This window comes from Calonectris borealis, chromosome 11 (genome assembly GCF_964195595.1).
Source record: "Calonectris borealis chromosome 11, bCalBor7.hap1.2, whole genome shotgun sequence".
Lineage (NCBI taxonomy): Eukaryota > Metazoa > Chordata > Aves > Procellariiformes > Procellariidae > Calonectris > Calonectris borealis.
The window spans coordinates 23195843-23220341 of record NC_134322.1 but is presented as its reverse complement, the minus strand read 5'-3'; the positions used below and the strand labels follow the sequence as shown (position 1 = coordinate 23220341).

The window sequence follows — 24499 nt, the reverse complement described above, 5'->3', positions numbered from 1 at the left end:
GAGCTAACCTGGCCATTGCTGTGAGATAAGTTTTAAATTGGGATGGCTTTCATTTAGTTTTCATGGTAGATCTTTAACTTACTGATTTTTGTGGGTGCTACTTCATTGTGCTCGTGGAAGAAGTTATTGTGCCTTACCATTTTCTTCCACCTGTCTGTATATTTGTTGGAAAATGTTAATTACAATGTTCTGAAGTCGAAGTTTGGATTCAGGACACAGGCTGCAAAGGCGTGTTATTTCAAGATTTTTGCATAGTAAGTATTTCCCCCCAAGTACCTGTGAGTCTGAGAGCTCTGACTTCTGCTGCAGGAGGTAGCCTGTCCTTTTGCTCTCATTCTTCTCAGAAGAGGGAAAATGCCGTGTAATGAAGCACCGCAGTAACTGCTGGGTGAGAAGAACTGTGTGTTTGCACTCGGGGTAAAGCTCTGTTCAGTCAGGGGCTATCCCGGAAACAACTGATTTTGAGGAATCAACGGCAGTTGTCTTGAGGTGATGTACAATTTGGCTGGATTATATCTTTCTTCTGTGATAAACAACTCATTTGTCTTTGTGTTTGAGCATGTTGTGATAGAATAGATGTTCTCCATTAGTGCCCAGTAACAAAAGCAGGTGGGAGACAGATCACCCAACAATTTGAGACTTAACCAGCATTTGAGAGATGTATTTATGCTGAACATCCTTGGGGTCTGATCCTCTGCTTGCACACTATCTAAAGAGAGGACACCCTTTCTTTAATCATCATCTGGAAGGACCTTTGAGACCAGGAAAAGGGCAATTTGAGAGACTTTTCCAGAGAACTTACAAAACTTAATCCAGAAAATCAATTAGTTTTTTTCTTGGCACGTGTTTGAGCCTGCAGACAGACCTGCTGTGGAAATTGTCTATGGAAAAAGAACACAAGTTACCAGGAATTTACCCTTCCCGGTATTGCTGTGATGTTGGGTGTCAGAAAAATATTCTTACCCTCTCAGAGTTTGCCTGATTTCTTTCACACACTTGAAATATGCCATGGTATCATTACTACTTCAAGTTATCCTAGGAAAAAATAGTCTTTTGACATCATGAAATACTATAGGTTGCTCTTCTAGGAAGGACTTTGCATGTGTATGGTGTTTTTTTTTTTAAGTGGAATAGACATCTTTCGGTCAAATACTGTTCTGTTACAGCAGATCTTTGTGAGTGAAGCGTGATAACAGATCTTCAGGAATGAAGCACTGGTTTGGCCTTTTTGAAAAGGACATGCAGAATACTGTTGATCAACTGGTACTGGAAGATGCTTTTTGTAAAACTGCCATCAAAAAACCAAATTCTCAGAACCATTCTGTGTGGCTGTAAGACTGGTGCAGCACTGACTTTTGTGCAGTACGGGCTTCCTTCTGAAGTGAAGTACGGCTGCCGACACCTTCACAGATCTGCTGATAGCATCCTCCGAAGGCTTACTGCCCATCCAGTGCCTTTTGACCAGGTGATGCCTTTGAACCTTTGAACGTGCTTAAAGCAGCAAAAGTGAAGTTCTGTTATCTTAAGGGCATGCAAAATCCACGGAGAAGTCCCAGCTACTGCTGACCAGTAAGTAGTTCACTGGCCAGGGTTGAAACCTGTTCTTTACATTGTGTGAGCTGCTGGAAACGAGAGCTAGCAGAGATAGCAGTTTTGCTACCTGATGGGGAGGAACAGTGCCAGTTTCCTGCAGATACATCAAGCCCGTGAAATGGGTACAGCCCTGTGGGTGAATCTGGCAATGTACAATGCTGACTATGGTGAAAGAGTGAAATTAATGTACTGATACATATTTGAGTGAAGAAAAAGAAGCAGGGAAAGCTTGGGTTTTTTTTTTTTGAGACACCTCAGACTTCTATAAAATGATTTAAAGGAAAAAGCAGCTGTAAAGTAACATTCCTCTTTCAGCTTTTTCTTCACTGTCTGTTTCTGCCTGCAAACAGGACAGTTTTTGTAGCTCACACTGTCAGACCTGTGCTTTCCCAGAAATACACAGTTTGTTCAGAAGTTGAGTCACTGAAGACAGCATTCCCCTGAAACCCAAATGCAGTGCTTTCGGGGGTTTTCCTTTTATCAATTTGATGGGTAGCTGACCTGACATATGCCACTTCTAGTCTTTCCAACATTGACTAATAAAAGACTTCTTTTTAAAAAGAAGTGTATTTCTGTCTTGGTTACGTTGAGGACACATCTTTGTAGAGATTGACAGTGTTCCCACAGTTTACTATGAAAATCTTCTGTTTGGTACCCCAGCTGAATATAGACCCCAGACACTAATGATGATACAGACAGGGCTAGGTCCTGCTCTGATTAGTAGCTGGACTGCACTCCTGAGCAGCACCTCCCTCAAGATCTGTCATGCAAATGGAGAAAGGTTTTGGAAGAAAGATGACAAACCATTGCATTCATCTTCTTGATGAGAAACCATCTTTCTGGATGATGCTTTTCTGAGATGTAAGCTAAAGTTGCTGGTGGGATAATGGAGGAGAAAAGTGGGACCTCTGGCTATAACTTGCATCAAATTATACCCCAATATCTTTAAAGTCTTTGGGACAAGAAGATTTGGAGAGTCTGTTGACAAGAGGAAGACCCAACTTTGATGTGCCTGACACGTGGCTCTCAGCAGGCTGATTTCACAAACAAATTTCTTGGAAGCAAGTCCCTGTTGTCAGAGTTGTGCCAACTCAGCTGCCTGGCCACACAGTGATCCTGATCTGGGTTATAATAAACCGGCGACCCCCTTAACCCGGGTCCGTTCCTCTATCTGATTCACTTGTAGCTGTGCAAACAGTCAGGCTCCCGTCGCTGAGCGGTCAGCGGCAGGCGCGGGAGCCAATGGTTGCATGAGCTTGTGTTGCTGCTGAAATAAATACTCTGAGCTGCTCCTTCGTGGTCTGGTGGCGATGGGATGCAGCTTCTTTGGAGCAGGCTCTGAAGAGCATGTTTTACTACCCTATTTCCACATAAAATAATAATCCAAGTAGCAGCTGTTACTTTATCTCATAGGCAAAAATAGAGCTGGTGCATAGCTAAGCTCTTTCGGGTTTCTGGAGTCTTCCTCAGTGTCTCTAAAATCTTGTGCAAGGGAAGAGATTTCTTACCTGGTTCTGATCAACCTGTGCTCTTGGGCTAAGTGGAGGGTTTTTGGTACGTATTGCCCAGTCACTAAGTGGAGGGTTTTCGGTACGTATTGCCCAGTCACTAAACTCCTCTGCCTTTGTTCAGCATTGTTTCTTTCTGTAGCAAAGTGTGCTTTTGCATTCCTCTTGAACCAATATAGTGTATTTTCTTCAAGCCCTGCACTAGTGAGTTGTATTGGTTTGAGTCCAGAATTGAAACCATACCCATGTGTCTTTTCTAGTCTTCTGGACACTGTTGGTCTGAGAGACCGTGCGGGACTAAAAGTATCAAATGATAACTGCTTTCTGCCATTGGGGATGCTTCTGGTCTGCGGAAACCCAACAGTTTTCTTCTGTATTTGATGGACTTGGATCTGTTTGTGGTAGAATCATAGAATCATAGAATCATACAGGTTGGAAAAGACCTCTAAGATCATCGTGTCCAACCGTCAACCCACCACCACCATGCCCACTACACCATGTCCCTAAGGGCCTCATCTACACGTCTTTTAAATACCTCCAGGGATGGTGACTCCACCACTTCCCTGGGCAGCCTGTTCCAAGGCCTGACCACTCTTTCAGTAAAGAAATTTTTCCTAATGTTCAATCTAAACCTCCCTTGGCACAACTTGAGGCCATTTCCTCTGGTACATGTATATGGTACATGTATATGTATATTCCTCTGGTACATGTATATGGACAGTGCAGTAACTATCTGGCAGGTCAAAATGAAGTCTAATGGGGTGAGAATTTTTATACTGCAGGTTCATGTACAATAGAAGGGGAAAAACGGAGCCTGGGGGTCTGGAAGAGGAGTGGTGTATAATGTCAAGAGGGAAGGGGGCTGAAATAGGCTTTGCGGACACTGCTTGTGTGAGTAGTACTCTGTGGACGAGCAGGGAAGGTGACTGCACGTTGTTTGTGATTGGGAAACAGAGGTCTGTTACTGCTTTTTCTAAATAGCCATCTGTTTGTTTCATTGATTTCTCATCCTAACAGGAGCAATGCTGTGGCGCACTGGATGTTGACTGAAGGTTTGGCATGAGGGGGAAACTGGTGATTACCAGGGACCCAGACTCTACCTGGATGAACCTGCAGGTCCTTTACATTCAGGGTAGCCAAAACTCTTTTGGGTCATAGACGGGGCTTTTAATGTCCACAGCCTAGCTGCTGTGGTGTGTACTGTTTTCTTCCTCTGCAATGGGAGATATTAAGGAGCTACTGAAATAGTAAACTGGAAGAATTACATGGAAATGATGCCATCACCTTCTCCTACTCTTTTAATGCAAGTCTTTGCAAATTCATGAGTGGGAGGCAATGGGTTGAATAAACCCATTCTGAAATGTACTCTGGTGCCCATGTGCTCCCATTCCGGTTCTCCCTTCGTACGTCAGCTATAGTTGCTCAGTGGCAACTCTGGACACTATAACTGTTGCTCGTGTTGCTTATGCAGATTTGCTGAGCTTTTGCTCATACAATGGGATTTCTTGTGGTGGGAGACACCAGGAGGAGGGAAATACTTTGGGTGATACTGCCTTTGTGGGCAAAAAACCAATAGTGCTCCTTATTCTAAAAGAATTAAAAGTGAGAAATGGTTTGTGAAAGCGTGTACATTTGGAGACCTCTTGTTCCATAGTCCTCAAGTACAGTGGCATAACTTGGTCAAATCCACAGAGCCTCTGTACCTGTGGGTCTTTGCGCTTTAAAGGGTTGACTTTATGTAGCAAAAAGAAGTAGAAGCCAAAATGTTCTTCAAATTAGATGTATAACATAAGGGTTAACATCTCTCTGTATCCTGTCATCAAACCATAGATCTCCTGGTATGTGAGCAAGTGTAGCTGAAATACTGGAAAATACCTTCCCAGATCGTAGTCCACGTGCAGTTTTTAATTTGTGTTGAGTTGGTAGTGGAGCTTCTGCAGTCATCTAAGAGCCAGTGCTGCCCAGCACACTTGAGCAGCATGGCAAATCCATCCGATCTTCTTTAATTTAGAAGTATTACAGTGTGAATTCAGTTTTTGCATTTCCAAATTTGCTAATTAATCCTGGAGTTGTTGCTTTAGTATTTTTTTTTTCTGATTTTAAAAGCTTTGTTAGGCAATGGATCTTTGTTGTGGCTCCTAATAATTAACCTGAAAACTTTCCAAAAGACTCAGAGAAAATGTAAAGCAGCTGACTGCTTCATTTCTGTCTCTTGAACCAATTAACTGAAGTAATAGAGTTTTCTCCGAAGTTGCTTCTTATTATCTTCCTCTGTTCATCAGAGCTAGAAACAATCAGTAAAGTGCAGATAGGTTACTACAAACCAAGATCATAATATCAAGCTGCCATTTGGTGCCATCATGTAATGGTACTAATTCAGTAATTCTGTAAAACTTAATTTTCAAAATTAAGAGATGATGTGTGAAGGGAAGTTAATGAGATGAAGAAAGATGTAGGAAACTAAGGAGATGATCAACATCGAAGCTGAAGCCTATGTATGTGTTCATGGGAAGTTACAGTGAAGTGGTAAATGCCAGCCGGAGGACAGCAGTTGACAGCAGTGACTGGCAATGTCGCAGGGAAGTAGCCTGGCTTCATGCGGAGCTGCTTGGAAATGCCCGTAGCAGGAAACAGGTAAATTCTGGGGTGATTCAGAGGTGGGTAATTTGAAAAAGTCACTTAGTGTGGTTTCAGTGGGGCTGTAGGGTGTGAAGACCATATCCTCAGTGGGTGCATAGAGATTGAGTGGTACTGATTTTGTTGTTATTTGTAACAGGTGTTTGGAAGATGGGAAGTATCTCTCATCCACCTGTGTGTTGTACTGGCCCCATAAACCACGAGATGGCTAATGGCAGAAAGGGACTGTGGTGTGATTCTCTCCCAGGCGTCAGGGCATGGCAGAGGAGTAGAGTATGGATGGGTGGTGGCAGACTGACCCGTTTTAGCTGCTGTCCTCATCTTCTCACATCAGCCCTCTTACATTCTGTCTGTAATTGAACCAGGGAATATTAGATTACATGAAAGTTTTCCAGCAGCATCTTGGAGTGCTCAGTTGGTGTTGTTTTAAAAACTAGCAAGTTTGAAGATACCCTCTTTAGGAGATCGCGTCCTGGAAGTACTCAAAACTTAGATCTCATCTTCTACATTCAGTTCCTGGGAATTTTACTAAGCTGCTAGAAATGAGTTTTTGTGCTTGTAAGATTTCCTGTAATTGTCTCCTGAAAGAACAGATGTGAATGGATCCTCACAAACAAAGGTCGCTTGGTGCACTTGCAAAACAATGCAAACATTACGATGACAGCCTAACTGTAAGGTGATTCAGACTAAAAGCTTACTTAAAACACTTTCTACTCTATCTGTTTGTGTCTAAGGTTACCTGTATGGGGCATGGGGCTGGGAGAGATGCAAGTGAAAAGCAGTGGGTGTTCAAACAGAGTAGATGACCTAGTTATTGCAGAATTTTGGGCTGGTGTCCACTTTGTTATTACCTGACAAAGGAAGCAGCCGTATGGTGCCTGGTCTGTTGTGTTGGTTGCCCTTATTCTGTGCCGTGGGTGCAGAAGGAGCTGTTGTCCTTCAGAAAGGAGTGTCAGTGTGCAAACCTATTGGGTTTTGAAGTAATTGAAGACTTATGGGGAGTTTCAGCTCCTGCTCGGTGGTGGCACTTAATGCAATTGAGTATTGCCTGTTTGTATCCGTCTTGAGGTTTAGGGCATGCCTGCCCGCACACCACCTCTGTGACCTAGAGTCATCTGGAGAGCAGCAGGGAAAAACATGCAGTGCATCTGATGATGCTGGTCCACAGACCATGAATGAGCTACACCTGAGGCAAGCGAAAAGTCTCTTTAATTTATCAAGAAATCCTTTAAACCTTGGTGAGGTTGCTGTTACTCTACCTGCTAATGTAAAGTTTGAAATGTTGGTTATTTTATTAATGCTTCCTTCCATGGCATAGTGTGCATGGAGACAAGCTTTGGAGATGCTGTTTGATCCTGCGTGTGCTCAGAGGGCAGGTGGAATTTCCACTTAGTGCTCTACTATTGGTAAAGGCTAGGTTTTTGCGTGATTAAATATTTACAGTGGTGGTGTGACATGCTGTCCATAGATGCCACTTTACTGGCGCAAATGTGCTGCTTGGTTTCAGACAGGCTTTAGCTTCTGAGCTGTTCTTTTGACGGCCCTTTACTCCTCCACCAGTGTGTGTGATGTGTCACCGCCAAGCAAAACTCTTATTCTTTGCTGTTAACTGATGTGACACCAGTCGGTTTCCTTCTGCTGGGGAATTTAAATACGGTCTTGTGTCACTTACGCACCCGTGGAATATAGCTGTGGAGGTTGCTGAGGTTTGAACCATTTACAGAGTCTGAGGCTTGGGTAAAGCCAATGTTTCTGGAGTGTCTACTTTGATTCATGAGTGCGAAAGCAATTGTGTAGAAAATCAGACTGGAAGCAGTATCGAACTTGTATTGCTGTACCAAGTCTGAAAAAATCTCTGCTATTGGGATATAGATGCTGCAGCTGGGATGAAAACTGTTGAAATGCAAAAGCTGCCCTGTGTAGAAAAGAAAACTAGCCATGAAGTGGAAAGAAACAAAATGAAGAATTTATCAATTCCATGTCTCAAGGAGGTGGGAAAGGATTTTGGTGGAGAACTGGGCTTAATTTGTTCTTAAATGGTTTTTATCTGCAGTGAATGCTGAAATTGAAACAGGAGCTTACTCCCAGCATGTGATGAGAAGCTGAACTCTAAAATATGCTTTTCTTGGTAATAACTGCAAGAATTAACCGCGCAGCTCGTCTTGATGGATGAAAACATGAATGGCTCAAGTATTGCAAACTGTCATTCAGCAGATTATGCTGCTTGGAAATTCTGATTTAAGCTAATGTCCTAATAATCTTGAATTTATAATTCATTTATGCATTTAAGTGCATCCAGGTTCCTCCTTCCAATTCATACTTTCTTATTTTGACAGCAAAAAGAATTTAACTCAGATATTACTGACTAAGTTTCCAGTTCAATTAAATTCTATTAAATTAAGGGGGTTTATTTGAATTAATAATGCTTCTTTGGAGAAGTCCAGACCTTTACAGGGTTTCCCATTCCTGTATCTCCAGCTCGCTTTGGTGTGCCTGAGCATGTCAACATAGATAACGATAGTAAATGTAAATACCTCCAGTGAAAAGCCGTGGTGAAGTGGGATCTGTTTGAAGCACATTTGGGACTTGGCTGCTTTGTTAACCTAAAAAAAAAAAAAATCACTGCTGAAGGACTGTGTTTCTCTCTGGGCAGAGCTTTATTATGAATGTTTTGTTAGGGAGGTAGTTGTGATAGCGAGCCTTTTAAAGCACCCTGAGAATTTCAACAAAATGGCTGCTTTCCTCGGGTTTCGTTCCTATCTGGATATCAACAGGCTCGCTGCCCTGAGCTCTAGGCAATCTTCCTCAGCTTCAACATGTAAAATTTAATAGGTGGCTGTTGTAAATTAGATCTGCTGTTTCAGCTTTCATCAAACCACATTTGGAGGAAAATGGAGCGTTTGAACGTGTTTGCTTTTCCCGTGCTCGCCGTCTGTTTCTGGCTGCTTTACTTATTAAAATTTTTCTCTGTAAACAGAAAATACCCTTTGTAAAAGCACGCTTCTCCCTGCTGCAGCTTCAAGCCTAAGTAGTAATCCCGTCTGAGCAGCATCGTAGCCTGTTCATAACTAATCTTTGTGGTGTAAGAGTCGTAGACAATAATCCTGTGTGCCAAATGAGAAGCCCATCCAGTTTCAGAACATAAACTATAATATACCAGTGCTGCGTAATCTGGTGTTTAAATGTTCTGTTAATTTTCGCAGTGCTGGGCAGAGCGAGTGTCCAAAGTGATTGCTGAGGGCTCGTACAGCAGCGGCAGGGCTGATAGAGGGCTGTAGAAGAACTAGTGTCAAAACAGGGGTTGAAACATCAAATTATTTTGGTGTTGTTTTAACCCCGTATGACCAAGATACAGGACATAGCTGCTCTGCAGCAGTTAACCTCTTATTGCGATAGATGCTGTGATTTACTCCTCCAAAGCTGCTCCCAAATAATTGTGAGGTAAGTGTGTGCATGCAAGCAATTACTGCAGAGCAGCTGTTACCCGGTACCTTGGTGGTGTGCTTTGCCTTAAATTAGAGCAATCCTTAATGCCAGAGGTTTTTGCATTTGTATTTAACTGTGGTTTACATTATGCAAACCAAGCCTCTTAGCGCTGCCTCCCTCCCTGTCTTCAGTCCTCCCTGCGTAATGCAGGCTCAGGTTGTATTGCTGTCCGCACCGCGTACGAGCAAGGGCATAGTTGTATTAATCCTTGCCTTCTGTATCAGTGAAACAACTAGTTAAGTTTTAAATACTAGATATTGGATGTGGCAAGCCGAGAAAGCAGGCAGCCCAGCTATTTCTGGTAGGAGCTCGTCGTGCTGCTGGTGTTTCCTTTTTTTAAATTAACATGTTGAACAAATACTGCTGTAGCTAGAGGAAGCTAAAGCTAGTAAAAGCTACCCCTCACACCGTATTTGTGTTACAATACACCGAGCCAACAGTGCTGCTCTCTGGAGTATAATCCTCAATAACATCCTGTTTCGTACACTGCCGTCACAGTGGGAAAACAGCTTGCTTTCTGTGATGCTGGGATACTTGGGGGGTCTGATCTAGGGAAATGCGTTGTGGAAAGCTGCAGTGCCACTTTGTTGGGAAAATGGAGAAGCCACAAACGAAACGAGACCCTCTTGTTCTTTGTGACCATATGTCCTTTGGGAAGCGCTGTTTGCTGGATTTGCCTTGTCGCACTTGGTAATCACTGCAGACCAGTTTAGTTCCTTATTAATATGGCATAACTTCTCCTTCAGCGCAGGGGGAACCTGTCTGTCGTCTTTAAAAAGAAAAGTCAGCCAGAGACCACTACCTCAGTTGCCTCTTAGCCTATTAAGTGATTAATAGGTATTCCCAGAAGCCTTAATACAGTGGCCAAGTGGGCTGCTGTAGCAGAAGGTAGGACAAGGCTAATTTAAAGTTCTCTTAATGCTGTTGCTTGAGAAATTAGGAAAATACTGTTTCTTTGAACGTCTGGCAAATCTCTGGGCTGAGTGAAGCATCCTTGTGTTTGAGAAGAGCTGCACGCTTTACTGTCTGAAACTCGTTGTAACTCTAGAGCGTGGCCAGGGGTGAGGGGCTCAATGTGCTTTATAGGTGGGAGAGTGCTGGAAGGATTACATGGAGAAACCTATACGCGCTGTCTGCCTGGTATGTTTAGCAGGTTTCCCGATTTGGGGCAAGAGTTGTCCTAGACCATGGAAATTCTTTTAAAAATAAAAGTTGTACTGACTATAGGAGCTGGTATCATAACCAAGACAATCTAGAGATAAGATCAGTTTGTTTACTAACATGTATTTTCATCTTTGATTAATTTGCTCTAGGAAGCGTGTGTGTTTAAGTAAGCTATTAAGAGCTCCTTTAGGTACTGCTACGTAATACAGATAGTATTACAGAAAAAGATGTTGTGGAGACCCAAATATAAAGTAACCTAGAAAGATCAAAACCTAAAGCCCTGAAAGAGGCTGCAGTCGTCCTCCCTGAAGCTGGAGTAGCCTTTTGGTGAAGGAGACCCTTAAATTCCCATACAGCTTCTTGGTGGCAGGGCTGACTTGAAACAGTTTGACTGCTTGCTCCCCTCTGCAGTGCTGGCACAGGCTCTGTGCTGCTGCACGCTGGGCTGGAAAAGGGATTGATGCTATTGGAAAGCTTTTTCTTGATTTTTTTTCTTTTCTTTAAATGGGGTTCCACGCTGGTTTGGCATGATTCCCACATGGCTGCAGCAGCTTGAGCAGTGTTGGCTGGGCAGAGCACTTGTCGGTCCCACTGCCAGGACGAAAGGTTAGGATGCAGCTCCCTAGGAGATACAAACCGTGCAAAGACCATCCTGTTGCCCAAAGAGCCTCTCACCCTTGCCTCAGGGTGTGTACTCGGGGTATCTGCATGGCATTTGCACAGTGAGGTGTATCAGCTTGCTGCTTTGGCCGAGAGCTACAAAGAGAGGGGGAAATAACTCCATCAGAGCAGTGAGCTAGTCCGGCTTGTTCTGGAGCTGCACCATCACTGCTTTAGACCAAGGAAATGGGTAAATCTGCCCGAAAGTGGGATCGCCTCCTTAGCAGGCGGCTGCAGCGCTGTTGTCCTGACTCCTGCTAGCGTGCTGAAGGTCGGGGTGCTCCCTCACTGTTTCGTAATGGCCGGTCGCATGTGGTTGTCAGCCAAGCACCTCGTTGTGTTGTTATAGCTAGGAGCCTTGATCTGTATCGCCTGGGAGACTTGTTCAAAGGTGGACTGGGGCCATGTTTTCACAATACAGAGTGTTTGGCAATACCGGTTTCTGTTTTTTGTGCCCCATACTGTGTAGCAGATTTGCTGTCGCAGCTGTTTATGGGGCTCCACATGGACTGGATCGGGGATCTGGTCTAACCTTTCTAAAGCTGCTTTTGTTCACAAGGGCTTTTTAAGCTGGAAAAATGTCTTAATTTGGCCCTAAACAAACTGTGCTGGCATTAATAAGAAGAGTAAGAACACACTGCAGAGGGAGAGGAGTGTCACTCTTTATAGTATAAACCACAAGACTAGTTCTTTGTGCTTACATTTTGACCCTAGGGCTTTATTTCAGTGAACGTTTTGTTGGTGTCCCTGCTGAAAGATGCTGTCCTGCTTGTCCCCTCCTGCCCTCTCCCTTGTGCTAATGCAGCTGTTTGTGTGGTCAGGCAGTCAAACAGATTGGGGAACTGATTCAGTGAAAACACAACTTAAAGGAAAAGAGGAAAAGCCATTAATTTGCAGCATTGCAGCATAAGATGTACTAGTATGGATTGGTGAGCGCAGGACGTGCAAGCGTGCGGCTGAGGGTAAAGATGGGATGGGATCACTGCTTTGGGTGGCAACATCGGTTTTTGGCAGCTTCAAGTTGTAGCTATCGCCTGAGGTCTCAGAAAATCACATTGCTAGTTTATGTCCTACTTTTCAACAGCTTCAGATTGTCCATTGAAAATTTGCCTTAAGGCAAACTTCCATTTTGGTGTCAAATGGCAAAGTACACATAGCCACTCTCACGGCGCTCGCTGTTGCCTCTGTTGCATGTAAATGGTCCTAAAACTGAGCCTAGAGTTTGGATTTAGGGAGCTAAAACAAGGTTCTGGGGTGTAACAGAAGCCATATGGTTTGTTATATTTCTCGGCTCAAATAACCAAATCCTTGGCTGATGATACAGATTTAGCTGGAAGAAAAACTTGTGTACGAGTGAAAACCAGCTTTTATTTCCGGTCCTATTTCTGACCTTCCTAGGCTAGGCTGTATTTCTTTCCTTAGTTGTATAATTGCATATTATTTTCTGAATCTTGAGGTGCTTTGGAAACACCTGGCGATTTCAAAGGACATTGTCATCTTACACTGGCAGCTGGTTACCTTCTGGGAGAGTTTTCAGCCCAAGTGTTTTGGTGGTCGGGGCTGGGACAAACAGGGGATATTCTTGTTCTGCAAATAGTGTGGAGCTTGTGGCAAAAATGGATAGGACGGATGGCAATTAGCCCTTCCTGCATTCTACGAACATGCTGGGCTTACGTTGTGTAAGCACGCTGGGCATGGAGATGGTGGCACTTGGGCATCTATTGTGGTAGCAGTGACTGACCTGTTCCTTAAGTCTTCAACCATATTCTCATTTAATGTAGATGTTTTCCTTTATAGAGTGGTTTTTTTTTTTAATTCTTCTATCTGGCAAGACAAACTATTTTCCAGTATATGTTAACATGTATTGTCTGCACAGATTATGTTATCAGATACACTGGTTTCCCCGTTTGCTTATTTAAAACTCTGCTTGATGTTCTCATAACAGTATACCAACTTGGCCAAGCAGTTAATCAATTATTATTTTTCTTTTCTTTCTCTAGAATCCAGCGACAATTACTCGAATACTGCTTAGCCATTTCAACTGGGATAAAGAGAAGCTGATGGAGAGGTAAGCAGCCATCTTAGCATGCAGCCACATTTCGCTTCAGACCTGCAAGAAATGTTTATTACTGGATTAATGTGAGAATGGATGAATGCACAGTATGTGGCAGGAAGATCTCTTGTGTAAGCTCTAAATGTTCCCCCTTTAGCAGCCTTTACCAGCTAAGAGTGACTCCTTGTTTTAATATTATTAATACCTATTAGACTTCAGAGAAGTGTTGGAAGTTAGTTGCCCCTTGGAGGAAGGGGTGCCTTCCAGTTTGAACTCATACAGGCACAGGATTTTCACAGGCTCTGGAAAAAAGCAAGCAGGAACAGGTTCCTGTTATCTTGCAACTGTTTCAGATTTGGATTTAGTTGCTCTTGCATGTCATTCTAGTATGCGTATTCCTGACACGTTTATTTGTTAGTCTTGCTGAGACTAAATTGTTCTTGACTGATAAAGGGTACTGCTGCGGTACATCTGCTGTGTCTTCATCTTTGCAGCTCTAGGTTTTCTTTAGTGTGTGTGTGTGTAAATAATGGCTTGAATATTGCCTCTCCCTCCCCCTCAGAGCAGAGCATTTTATGGTTACTTCTCATCTTTGATTCCCAACTCTTGAGGATCGTTGCTGGTAAAGGTGGTTTTTATAGTTTGTTATTGTAAGTGGAGGTCAAATCCAGCTACAGTGGTAATGCACTTTTTTTTTCAGTGCCAGTGTTGCTGTTGAAGAGAGTGTGAGGGAGCTGGAGAATTCAGTTTGCTTCTAGAAGCTGGGGGGAGAATCAGTCTGGACCAGGTGCAGCATAAAGGCAGTACAGGAACTTACTGGTTGTTATGGTCTTTGCTGGTCTTAACAACTATTAAGAGAGAGAAGTGGGTGGGTTGGGGGTGAAGGACCGAAGGACTCTGTGCCTGGTAGGATTGTTTGTTTGGCCTTCTCTCAATTACCATTTCCTTCGCCTGATGATGAGGGTGTGAGGAGATAGGATGCTTTGTAGTCTGTAAAACCATGTGCAGAAACAATTGCTGGTAGTACCGTGGAATTGATAAATACCAGTTAACAGCCTGTAGGTGCTCTGTGCTGTGGGCTGAGCCTCTAGTTTGCTGTTGCACGCGGGGTGCAAGTGTGGAAGAGCAGCAGATTTTCAGTCTGCTAGTAGATAGTTTTGGAGTTCAAATATTTCCACTCACCTGGGATAATGGATTTAGGACACCTTTAGCCCCCTTTGCGTAACATTTTCAGTTAGTGATGGTGCTCAGGTATTTCTTATGTTTGGTTTGGTCTAGATTTTTTTTTTCTGAAGTGAGTATAATTTTTTAAGTTTTCCAGTCTTTGCTCTCTTTCCTGAGATTGACCTCTTTTAGTTAATGTTGGAAGTACGAAAGCTTTGTGTTACAAATATAGTCACATTGAGGCTATTTGACTACAACTGTTAAGCATTCTGACTTAGTTCCTTCTCCATAATGTGTGTTGGTTCACTTCTTTGTATTTGATTCTTCTTGTGCTGGTTCTTTTGGTCAGGCTAAAGTTCACTCTCCTTGGCTGTCTCGGTCTCACTTTGAGACACCTCTACATAAGTGTACTGAAATATCATCCGTTATTCAATAGGTTTTCTTCTCTTCCCACTGAAAGCTTGTTTAAGGCTGCCATCAGTTTAAAAAAAAAAATCGGGCTGTGGGTTTTTTCAAAGGGGAGTGTCAGCCACTTCTATGTGAGGCATTATTCAGGTTTTTACAGTTTCCAACCAAAACACTTTAAGTACATGTAAATATTTACAAAGTCCACAGGTAAACATTTACTCTTGGTACATACTCATTAAAATACTTATCTTAATTCCATAGGATTACCCCTGTGAGTAATGCAAGACGTGAGCCTTGCTTATGCAGACCTATTGCACGCTAGTCACAGTTTTGGTGCTGATGTCCTGTTATATTAGAGAAACATTAAAACATTTTTTCTCTCAAGTAGCTGGTGCTGCTTTCTGTCACTTCTTCACCAATAGCTTCCACGAAGCCCTTTGCAGCGCTCTGCTGGTGCTCAGCTGTGTTAAAGCAGGAGCGGGAGGCTGGGGAAGAGGCTGAGAGCTGGTTCTTAGTGTTCAAGAAGATTTTGTGATTGCTGCCGTAATAGGTGAAGGCAAGGGTGAGAGGCAGGCGGTCACTTCAGTAGCCAGGATACAAAACAATCAGTTTGAAATAGTGATGGAGCTGGAAATGATGCCATGAGCTAGCTACAGATCACATCTTTTTGCTAAAATAGAGGTTGTTCTCGTTCAGATGGACGTGATAAGCTGATTAAGCCCAAATTTAGGCTTGGTTAGTCTTCCAAAATGGTGATCACTTTTGAGACTTGTTTGGCTTTGTGTGTGTCCAGCAGATCTTATTTGTGTAAATGAGCTGAAAAACACTGGGAAGTATTCGGGGTGAGGTGGAGCGGCATGCTCTAATCGGGCAAAAAAAAAAATTTAAACATACTTTAAGGGGAAAAACCCCAAAACTTAAGTTTTACTTGAAAGTAACACTATCCATTCACTGGGTGTTCAGCATCAGACCCCAAAAAAGTCTTGTCTGAAATCTCCAGCTTGCTAACAGCTGAACTTGTGTGCTGGCTTGCCCGACGGTGTGCACCCAGCGCCACGCACCCAGCGCCGTGCGGGCTAAACCCAGGCAGAGCCTGACCCCGTGGCTGGAGCGTCTGCTCGTGCTGGGGAGCCAGCAGGTAACCGCTGCTATTGCACTTCTCACGGGTGCCAAGTAAAAGCGCTCTTTCACACCAAGTGAATCCATGTTCTGCCACAGTGTTGGAGAGACTCTCTTCCTGGGAGGCTTGTACATTAAACACTTGAACTGGTACAATATTGGCCTCTTTTATTCCTAATAACGATTAGAAAGACTTCCCAGGAAATTCCTGTTGTTGCCTGCAGTCTGGGTGGGTTTAATGCTAACATGTAATGTTTGGGTGCAATTTTTGGTACTTGATTTCACACCAAGTCAGAGCTTGAACTCGGTTGCTTAGTGGCGTATATTTACAGTACCTAGCCAGTGTCTGTTTTACCTTCGTTCATCGTGAGTCAGCATGACCGAACAGGCAGCCTTATCAAACTTTGCCTGTGGTAAAGCAGATAAACCAAGTGGCTTCTTTTTTGATAAGTGTTGAGTGTGACGAGGTCTGAGCTTGTGGGATGAAAATGTTCATGTTTTAAAACATGAAAACCTCTTCATTGCTTTTTTGTATTGTTATGCATATTTTTAATAAGCAGGTTATTGTTGTCTGTGCCACATCTGTCATGGAGTAATTGCATGGTGTTATCAAGAGGGCAGATATGTTACAGGTATTTATTCCACTTATAATGAAGTAATAGCCACAATTGAAAAACTGCCCTATGCACTAGTGAAGCACTAATTATTTGACTGTGTCCAAAAGCAAAATTAGTGTTCTGGGGTGGGTTTGTTTGAAGGATGGAAGTGGGTACTGGAAGAAGCACTCGAGTTCAGCTTCTAATGTGCTGCATGCATTTTGGAGAATAAAGATGTTAAAATCTATTTTCCTCTGTCTCACAAGCTTGGTTAATAGAGAGAGGAGACTAGCAGGTGCAGGTTGACCAGGTAACCTCAGAAATAAGTGAAGGAAGTGCTTTGGGTTATCACTTTATCTCAATTACCTTCCAGTTTTACCATGGCTGATAGCATCTGTCCCTCCCGAGGGGAGTTTTGGGGATGAACCCCCTCGTGATGAAGAGACTAAAGTGCAGCTCTCCCGCTTTATGTGCCTTCCCCTAGTCATTTTTGTTTAAGAAAAGTCATTCAGCATGTAACCAAAGGCCCAATTTAATCCCTGGAGGTACAGACAGAGGTATTGCAGTCCCTCATAGGTGCTTATCTTGGTGGCCGCATGTCCGCCTTCCCTCTGAGCAGAGGACAGATGCCAGGATGACCCGGTGGCTTGGCTGCTAGCCCGGATTCCCTCTTTCCCTTGCGTTTAGGGTCTGACTTCTCTCTGTAGGTACCTGGCCGCCTGCTTTCCTTTGGGCAAATAAGTACTTAGCACTATTCAGCAGAGGCTGAACAGGTGAAAAATTGCGTATGGCAGGCATTTTGGTATGAAGATATCTTTTACTGCGAGTATACTGATTCTCTGACCTTCACAAATGCTCTTTCACTAAAGTAAATATCCCAAAGTGTGCACTAGAAGCATTTTCTTTTTCAGTGAAAAGGCTTTTTATCTTTGCTACTCCCTTGGATAGGATTTGATTATGTCTAGAAAATTGTGATTAGGCAGTTACCAATAGCAGGAGGAAATTTTGAGGAAATAAAGAAGCTGAAAGTTTGATTCCTCTGCCAGAAAGACTTGATACTATTATGGACTTGGTGTTGGTAAGCAGTGAAGAAGTTATAGAAGAACTTGAAAATGATTCACTGGTGTGTCTATTCATTTTAAAGTAGCAGAGAAGACAACTTGGTCTGCGACAAAGAGAATGAATTTTAAAAAACTAATAGAACCAGTTGTTGAAGTCAGCTATATTGAGTGAAGAGTCTAATGTTGAATAGACCATAACACTTCTTGAGTATCAGAAGTGCTAGAATTGCTGAATACCTGCATTGCAAAAGGAGAAGAGGATTAAGGATTTAAAAGTCTGTTAAAGGTTCTGTGCTCCTCCCTTAGGATGAAAATAAGGACCAAGCTACCAAGAAGCAATGCTTTAATAGTGAGAACTTGAGGGATGGCTTGAGGAAAAAATAAAAAACCCCAGAGTTGTGAAGGAAGTGAGGAGGGAATTAAAGGATTTTTCTCCCACGTTTCACAGCAGAGATGATGGCATGCAACTATATGATATAAAATGTGGGACAGTCATTGGGTTCAGCTGTTAGTATGGTGTGTATGGAGTTACTTTGCTCAAAAGGGAAGTAGCAGACTAGGTGGAACCTGTTAGTAAGTCCCTTATCGATTAATTTTGGGATGAATGTTCGTTAGTGTTAATGAATGACTTGGCACAAATCTGTTGGGAGACGTTTGGTCCAGAGGAGGATCCAGATGTCATACAGGAAAAAACGACAGACAGCTGGGAGGATCCTAGCAATGAAAGTGGTACAAAGTGTCACGATAGGTCTCATCAGCAGAGAGATGGAAAAGAATGTGGGGTTTCTGGTAGAGATTAAAATGGAGCTGCTAACACAAAGGAGCTCTGGAGAAAGGTAGACATCACTTAGGATGTGTTAGGTGAGATATCTGCAGGAGAAATGTAGGTGAAATTGTACGAGATCGTGGTGAAATCTTAACTGGGATTGGATTTGGTTTGGCCTCCTTGGGTTCAAGGAGGATGAATGGAAACGGAAACTGGTGGTTGAGAAGGCTTGCTGGGAGAGAAGTGGAGAAATGTCACACGAGAAGCTGATCTGCTGTGTAGGGAAAGGGTGTTAGAGCTGCTGCCTGCGACGGAGGATCACGGGAAGGGCAAAGGGAGGTCTGCTTAAATGGATGGTCTGTGTCGATGCTTGAACAAGTGTGAAAAAGGCATGGTAATAGGTATTAAGAGTTGTTCCTAACCATTGAAGGAACTGGAACAGTCTTTTAACTGGTGTGTTTGCATAAGGAGTGGTGCAGCAGTTAGAGAGGTGTTAGACTTTACTCTGGAGTACCCATTGCAACTGTGTATTTTCAGGGAGATCCAGGTTTTCTTCTGCATTTTTTAGAGTTCCTATTTCCTTGCTGCCCAGTGACAGCATGATTTTAAGTCTGAGACACATACATGCAAATAGCTGTGGAGATTACTTGCTCAGTGCATCCTGGCACAGCAAAGAAAGCAAATTAAAAGAAAACAGCTTGTAAGCCCAGCATGGAGAAGGAGGAACACCCGATATCCTGTTTCTCTTCAATGCTGGTGAGGTTTACAAATGGCAATCCCAAAGAGCAGAGTGGATACCTTAAGAATTAAGAGTGCAGCAGAGTTAAAAAGGCAAAACTTAGCCTTTTTTTAGATTTGTTTTCTCTCTCTTCTGCATGGCCCTGGCTGAGTCTCTCAGCTGCTCGTTTGCTTCTCCTGTGTGAGTGTAGGAGACACCAGGAACTTCTGAGATGGAAACCATTTAATATGAGCCGTGGCTCTTGTACCGAAATGTGAGCACCTGCATGCTTTGCAGTATATTGGTACTTTGGAAATGTTTAAATTGGTTAAGGACTCCAATCTATGCATCTTATTTGAGTTACCTTTGTCACTAGCCTTTAGCCCCAAGAAACACACAATGTCAAATCACTTACTTTCTATCTGTTATTGGGAAGCTACTAAAAGTCTGGGAAGGAAATGGTTGTTCTTAGAGGGGATAGGTAATTCCAGGTGAAAAGCAGTTGCTGGTGACTTTCTGTCCATATTTCTTGCTGTAGGGCAGTAGGTATCATGGCTCAGAGCAGCTTTTGCAGAGATTTTGTAAAAATAGAACTGCCTGGTGCAAGTGGTAAAGTCAAGTTTGTGACGTGGATATGCACCCTTAAAAACAGCCCACCATTACAAATATCTCTGGTATTTCCATAAGCATTTAGCTGACCATGAATGGCAGTATTAAAGTTGCATCATAGCATTTGTCTTCAAAACTATTTTCTTTGCAAACGTCACACCCAACTCTTTGTCTGCTCTTTTCAAATGGAGGATGTCCTACATTGATCGTGCTGCATGTAAGAACAATTTGAAGACTGGAAAACTTTTGTGGAGTTAATATTTATCCATGACTCTTTAATAAACAAATACTGTCTATAATGGGACTGCACTGAATTAACTTGCTAAAATTTTCTAGATACAAGTAATCCTCATGGCAAACAAAATAACTTGGTTGAGTTAAATCCCTGAGCTAACGTAGAACAACGCTGGCAAAGCCTCGTGTATGCTGCAATGCCAGAGTTCACCGCTACCTTCAAAATTCAGTGTCTTGAAAATTAAGATCTAAAGTATGTGAACTGCATCAAGAAACATGAGCCAGCAGTTAAACTAACCCTTTTTAACTGTAAGTCAAGTCTTGTCGGTAGGTAGTGCTGTAAGAGAGCTGCTATGGATTTGGGACTTTTTGGGAATACTGCGGGGATAAGACCATCTGGCCAGAGGCGTTTTGGTTAGGTGCTGTATAACAGGCCTAGTCCCACTTTTTTGAGACACACCTAGTAACTTCTTCCCCCAGCAGAAAGTCTTGGTTCTCTTCTGTCAGCTGGCGGACGGTAGATTTTTTTTTTTTGGTCTGTTTTATGGTGAGCTTAAATATATGCCTTGTAAAGACTCTAACTTTGGCCTCGCCTGCTTGCTTAGCTATGGGGACAGTTGTCTGCTGGGAGTAAATTTGCTGGTCTTAAGTGTAAATGACTGCACTATGGTCAAATGTGGGTTTTTTTCCTACGTAAGTGCCACCTTATTTGGATTTAACTTGCTGATGATGATGGGATGGGGGGGAAATACTTGTTTACTGGTATTGAGTGGGGGATGTACGTGCAGGCAAGGTTAGCTGGCTAATTGTCAGATTTGATTAGTTCTTTGCAGCTGCTGCAGGCTGGAGAAAGGTATGTGGGATCTTGATATTGGGAAGAGGCTGATCTGCCTACTCATGGTTCTTTCAAAACTGGTCCTCCTCACCAAGTTGAAGAGCTTTCTGTAAGACTGTAAACCAAAGCAGTATTCTTCTCCTTAAGGGAATAGGAAATAGAAAGTGGTCTTTCATCTCCCCTCAACCAATTTTGCATCCTCCTTTCCATGAGATATCTAATCTTTGGAAGTGCTGTAAACCTGGAGTTGTATTTTCTTAGGAGGTTGTTAAAATATCTCAGGTTGACTGTAGACAAAAGATTGTCAAATGGCTAGGATTTTGGCCCCAGAGATGGACTGTACAGGCTTTGGACATGGGCAAGGTGTTTTGTGTAAAATTGGCCTAACTGGAGATCAGAGTCCTGATCCAGCAGCAGTTGTTCCCCAACTCTGGAGATGTCTGAAGTGTGTGAAACGCAGTCCTGCAGTTGCCTTAATTGGAGATCAGTGACCACGCATAAGCGCTCCATCAGCTGAACCAAGTGTCTGACCCCGCTGACGCGTTTCTCCTTAGATCAGAGAAGGAGGTGCCAAAGCTGAAGTCAGGACCTCTTTGGGGCACACTTATTGTAGACTGAGTACACAGAGGAAAATGAGAAGTACAGGAACTAGGGACCTGCTGAATCACCAACCATGACTGATTGCTGCTTCCTGCCTCCTCTTTAATGTTTTAGTGGTTAGAATATTAGGGAAAAATGGAAGGCTTAAGCTGAAAAGAGAATTGAACCTGAGGGCATCAAACCTGTGCTGTAGGGAAGTGTCCTGCTGCCTGGATGTTCTTGCTTCAGTTTCCTGTCCTGGAGCTTTAATGCAAAGAAATCACTGTGCAGAATCATGAATTACTTGAAATGCAGCTGAAGAATTGAAGGTACTTGAATTTTCAATTCAAGCCCAAATCTCTGAAATGATGTAGTTGTCTAATACCCACCTCTGTGGTCAGGGCCATGTTGTGTTAAATTAGTGACGAGTTTGTTAAAAGTAGTGGGTGTGTGAGTTGTTTGAAGTATTAAAACCAACTTTGTACATTTAACTGCTAAATAGAATTTGAAAAGTGACTTACAGGGAGTATAGTTAACTTTTCATTTTCTTGTGTGTGTTATGCAGGTACTTCGATGGCAACTTGGAGAAGCTCTTTGCAGAGTGTCATGTAATTAATCCAAGTAAAAAGTCTCGAACGCGCCAGATGAACACAAGGTCATCAGCCCAGGATATGCCTTGTCAGATCTGTTATCTGAACTACCCAAACTCGGTGAGTACCTGGCAGCCAAGGTGGTATCTGACCAGTAACTCCCTCAACTTTGCTATCTGAAACCTAACATTTTGAGCAGAAGTCTGTAAGGACTTCTCCAACAGTATTTTAAAAAAGCCTTTGAAATGAAATTGAGACTTCACTTTTTTCATTGAATTTTCTAATCTGTGGCATATGCATTAAAAAAATGGTGTTCAAGATTGTTTCTTAATGCAATAAACCTTATGTCTTGTGTGCTGCAGCTGATCCAAGTAATGCGGTGGGGGACCACAGAATTATGTACTGCTTTATGCATTCTGTTTAATTCTTCCTGTGTGATTTGACAAACTTTTTTTTTAAATCTCAAACAGTATTAGTTTACCCGAAATGCGATTGTATTTCAAATGAGATTATTATCTCTTCTGCAAAAACCTTTGAGGGTTCTGGGGTCTGAGCAGCCGTGAATTTCTTCAGAAAAAAGCAAGCGGTAGATCAAGTGACTTTTACAAAGGTCAGATACCAATAGAGACATGCGAATAAATGATACATGAAAGAAAAATGATACATGGAAAGCATGACGGACAAAGGGATTTACTTAAATAAAATGACAAGATGGGAAACAGCTTATAAAAGTAGTAAATAATGATGCAAAATAGTCAAGCTAGAAAGCCTAGAATAAAACTGAGTAGGAGTAGAAGTAAAATGAAGTTGTGCTGCTCAGAGAACACATGTTTGTGCAATACCTTTTTAATCAGAGAAGATTAGGGTAGAAGTGCTTGCTGGGGCTCTAAATTAGTCTTCTGGTTTGTGGTAAGATTGGTGACGGTGCTTCTTTTTTTTTTGTAGCTATTCACAAAGACTAAACTTTCCGATACACTAATCGGAGGTCCAGGCTTCTGCTGTGTTTTGTACAGGCAAGCGACTGCTGTGACTTTCCAGGGGCAGGACGCAATAATAGGCGATCCTGGAAGAAAATGAGATTGTGGAAAATCTCAAATATGAGAGTCCATCTGTGGCTTTGCCAAAAGGCAGGGTCCTGACATACAGGAGGAATTCTTCCTTTATTGGAACTTACCGTTCCTGGTGGTGCTGTCCTGACCCTCCAAAACATTGTGATGTCTGCCTGACCTTTAAAGAGCAGAGCAGCCCTTACATAAGGCTTCCACTCTTGCTCTGGGTGTGTTTTATGAGCTTGCTTTTCAGCAAGAATGGAAACCATTATGAGCTTTGGGGTTTATGAGTGGCCTTGAATAAAGTACCCTTGCTGCTGTAGCCTGACTGCAAGCCTTTTCCTTGCTCTGGAGCAGGCAGAGCAGAGCGAAGCCCAGTTTCAGGCAGCTGAGATTCTCAGTGTTAAGATCACTATTGCTCTTGAGCCAATAACCACAAGACTTCATGCATCTCGTTTTAAGCCTTGTGCACTGACTTCCTTTTTAGAGAATAGCTGCTAAGGAGAATCATTGCTTGCTTTGTTTAAAGAAGTGCTTTGAAAAAGAAAGACAAGCTTGAGAGATTTGTCTAGCTCTCTACCTTACGCTAAACTCCTACTGTTTAATCGCTGCGGACTTTCCTACTGTTTAATTGCTGTGGACTTTCCACGTTGGGTAGTAAGAAAATAATTTTGATTTTATCTCCAGAAAAGGTCCTCTTGGAAACTTCAAATTCAGGTTTCATGTTCTTAATATATTGTTCTCCTCCTTTTTAATGTAGTTGCTGTGCTGGGTGTGAACACTATGCCCAGCACTCACAACTGACAGGCCTTTCCTCTAGCTGGGGATACATGTGCTGCCTGGGAAGCAGCTTTCTGGCTGCTGGAAATAACCGCACAAAGCACACTAATACGTCTTATTTTTGCAGTTTGAATAGCACATTAAAAATAGTAGAGGCCCAGTTATGTTGCAGGGGAGCAGAGGTGTCCCTAAATTGTTAGTGTTGATTAAGTCAAGAGGCAATAGAGGGGAACCTCTCTGTTACTTTGCCGTACCCCAAAGTTGGAGCATAGAGGAAAACTAGTATTTATTACTATTACTTTAAAGAAAGTAAATGTCTCTGTGACTAAGGGGACCATAAGCCTGGTTTGAAATCTGTTTTGAAGGTGTTTTGGTGAATGTGAATTAGAAATTCTAGGATAAATTATATTCAATACTTAACCCGAAATCTCAGCTTTTAAATCCTCTTGCAATGGTCAGCTTTTATTTTTTTTCCCCAGAAAAAGCTTTATTTTTTTCTGAGAGCCCCTTTCAGGCTATAGAAAGGTGGGAGTTTGGAGTAGCACCTGTTAAGAAATTTTACAACGGACAGCTATTACAGGAATGTGAAGAGTCTTGAATATTCACCCTCTCACGGGGTCATTGCAGGTGGTATTTGTCTGCTTTTAAAGCACATGTAAGGGAAATGCGAAGACTTTATAGCTCTTCAGTCATCTCCAAAGAGCTGTGATTTGAGGTTTTGGGAAGCACCTGCAAAACGAGGCATTTGATGCCCTCCTGACAGCCTGCACCCTGATGGTTTGAAAACTTAAGGGAGCTATTTTAGTCCCTCTGGATCCCCAAGAACCTTGTGTCAAGTCCCAGTAGTTATTCAGGTGAAACCCTTACTGGTGACGCCAGGACTTGAGAGG

The 24499-nt window shown here is 42.7% G+C and overlaps 1 protein-coding gene across 3 annotated transcripts in view; it reads left to right on the top strand.

Moving 5' to 3' along the window:
* The window catches only part of ARIH1 (ariadne RBR E3 ubiquitin protein ligase 1), a 62524-nt gene that overhangs the window by 13348 nt on the left and 24677 nt on the right, over positions 1–24499 (top strand). For all 3 annotated transcript variants that reach the window (XR_012675268.1, XM_075160574.1, XM_075160575.1), the window contains exons 2-3: positions 13049–13116; positions 21756–21900. Coding sequence is in view for 2 of the 3 variants with exons in the window: in XM_075160574.1 (XP_075016675.1) it covers positions 13049–13116; positions 21756–21900 (213 nt within the window). In the remaining variant the exon portion in view is untranslated. The remainder of the gene's footprint in view (positions 1–13048; positions 13117–21755; positions 21901–24499) is intronic.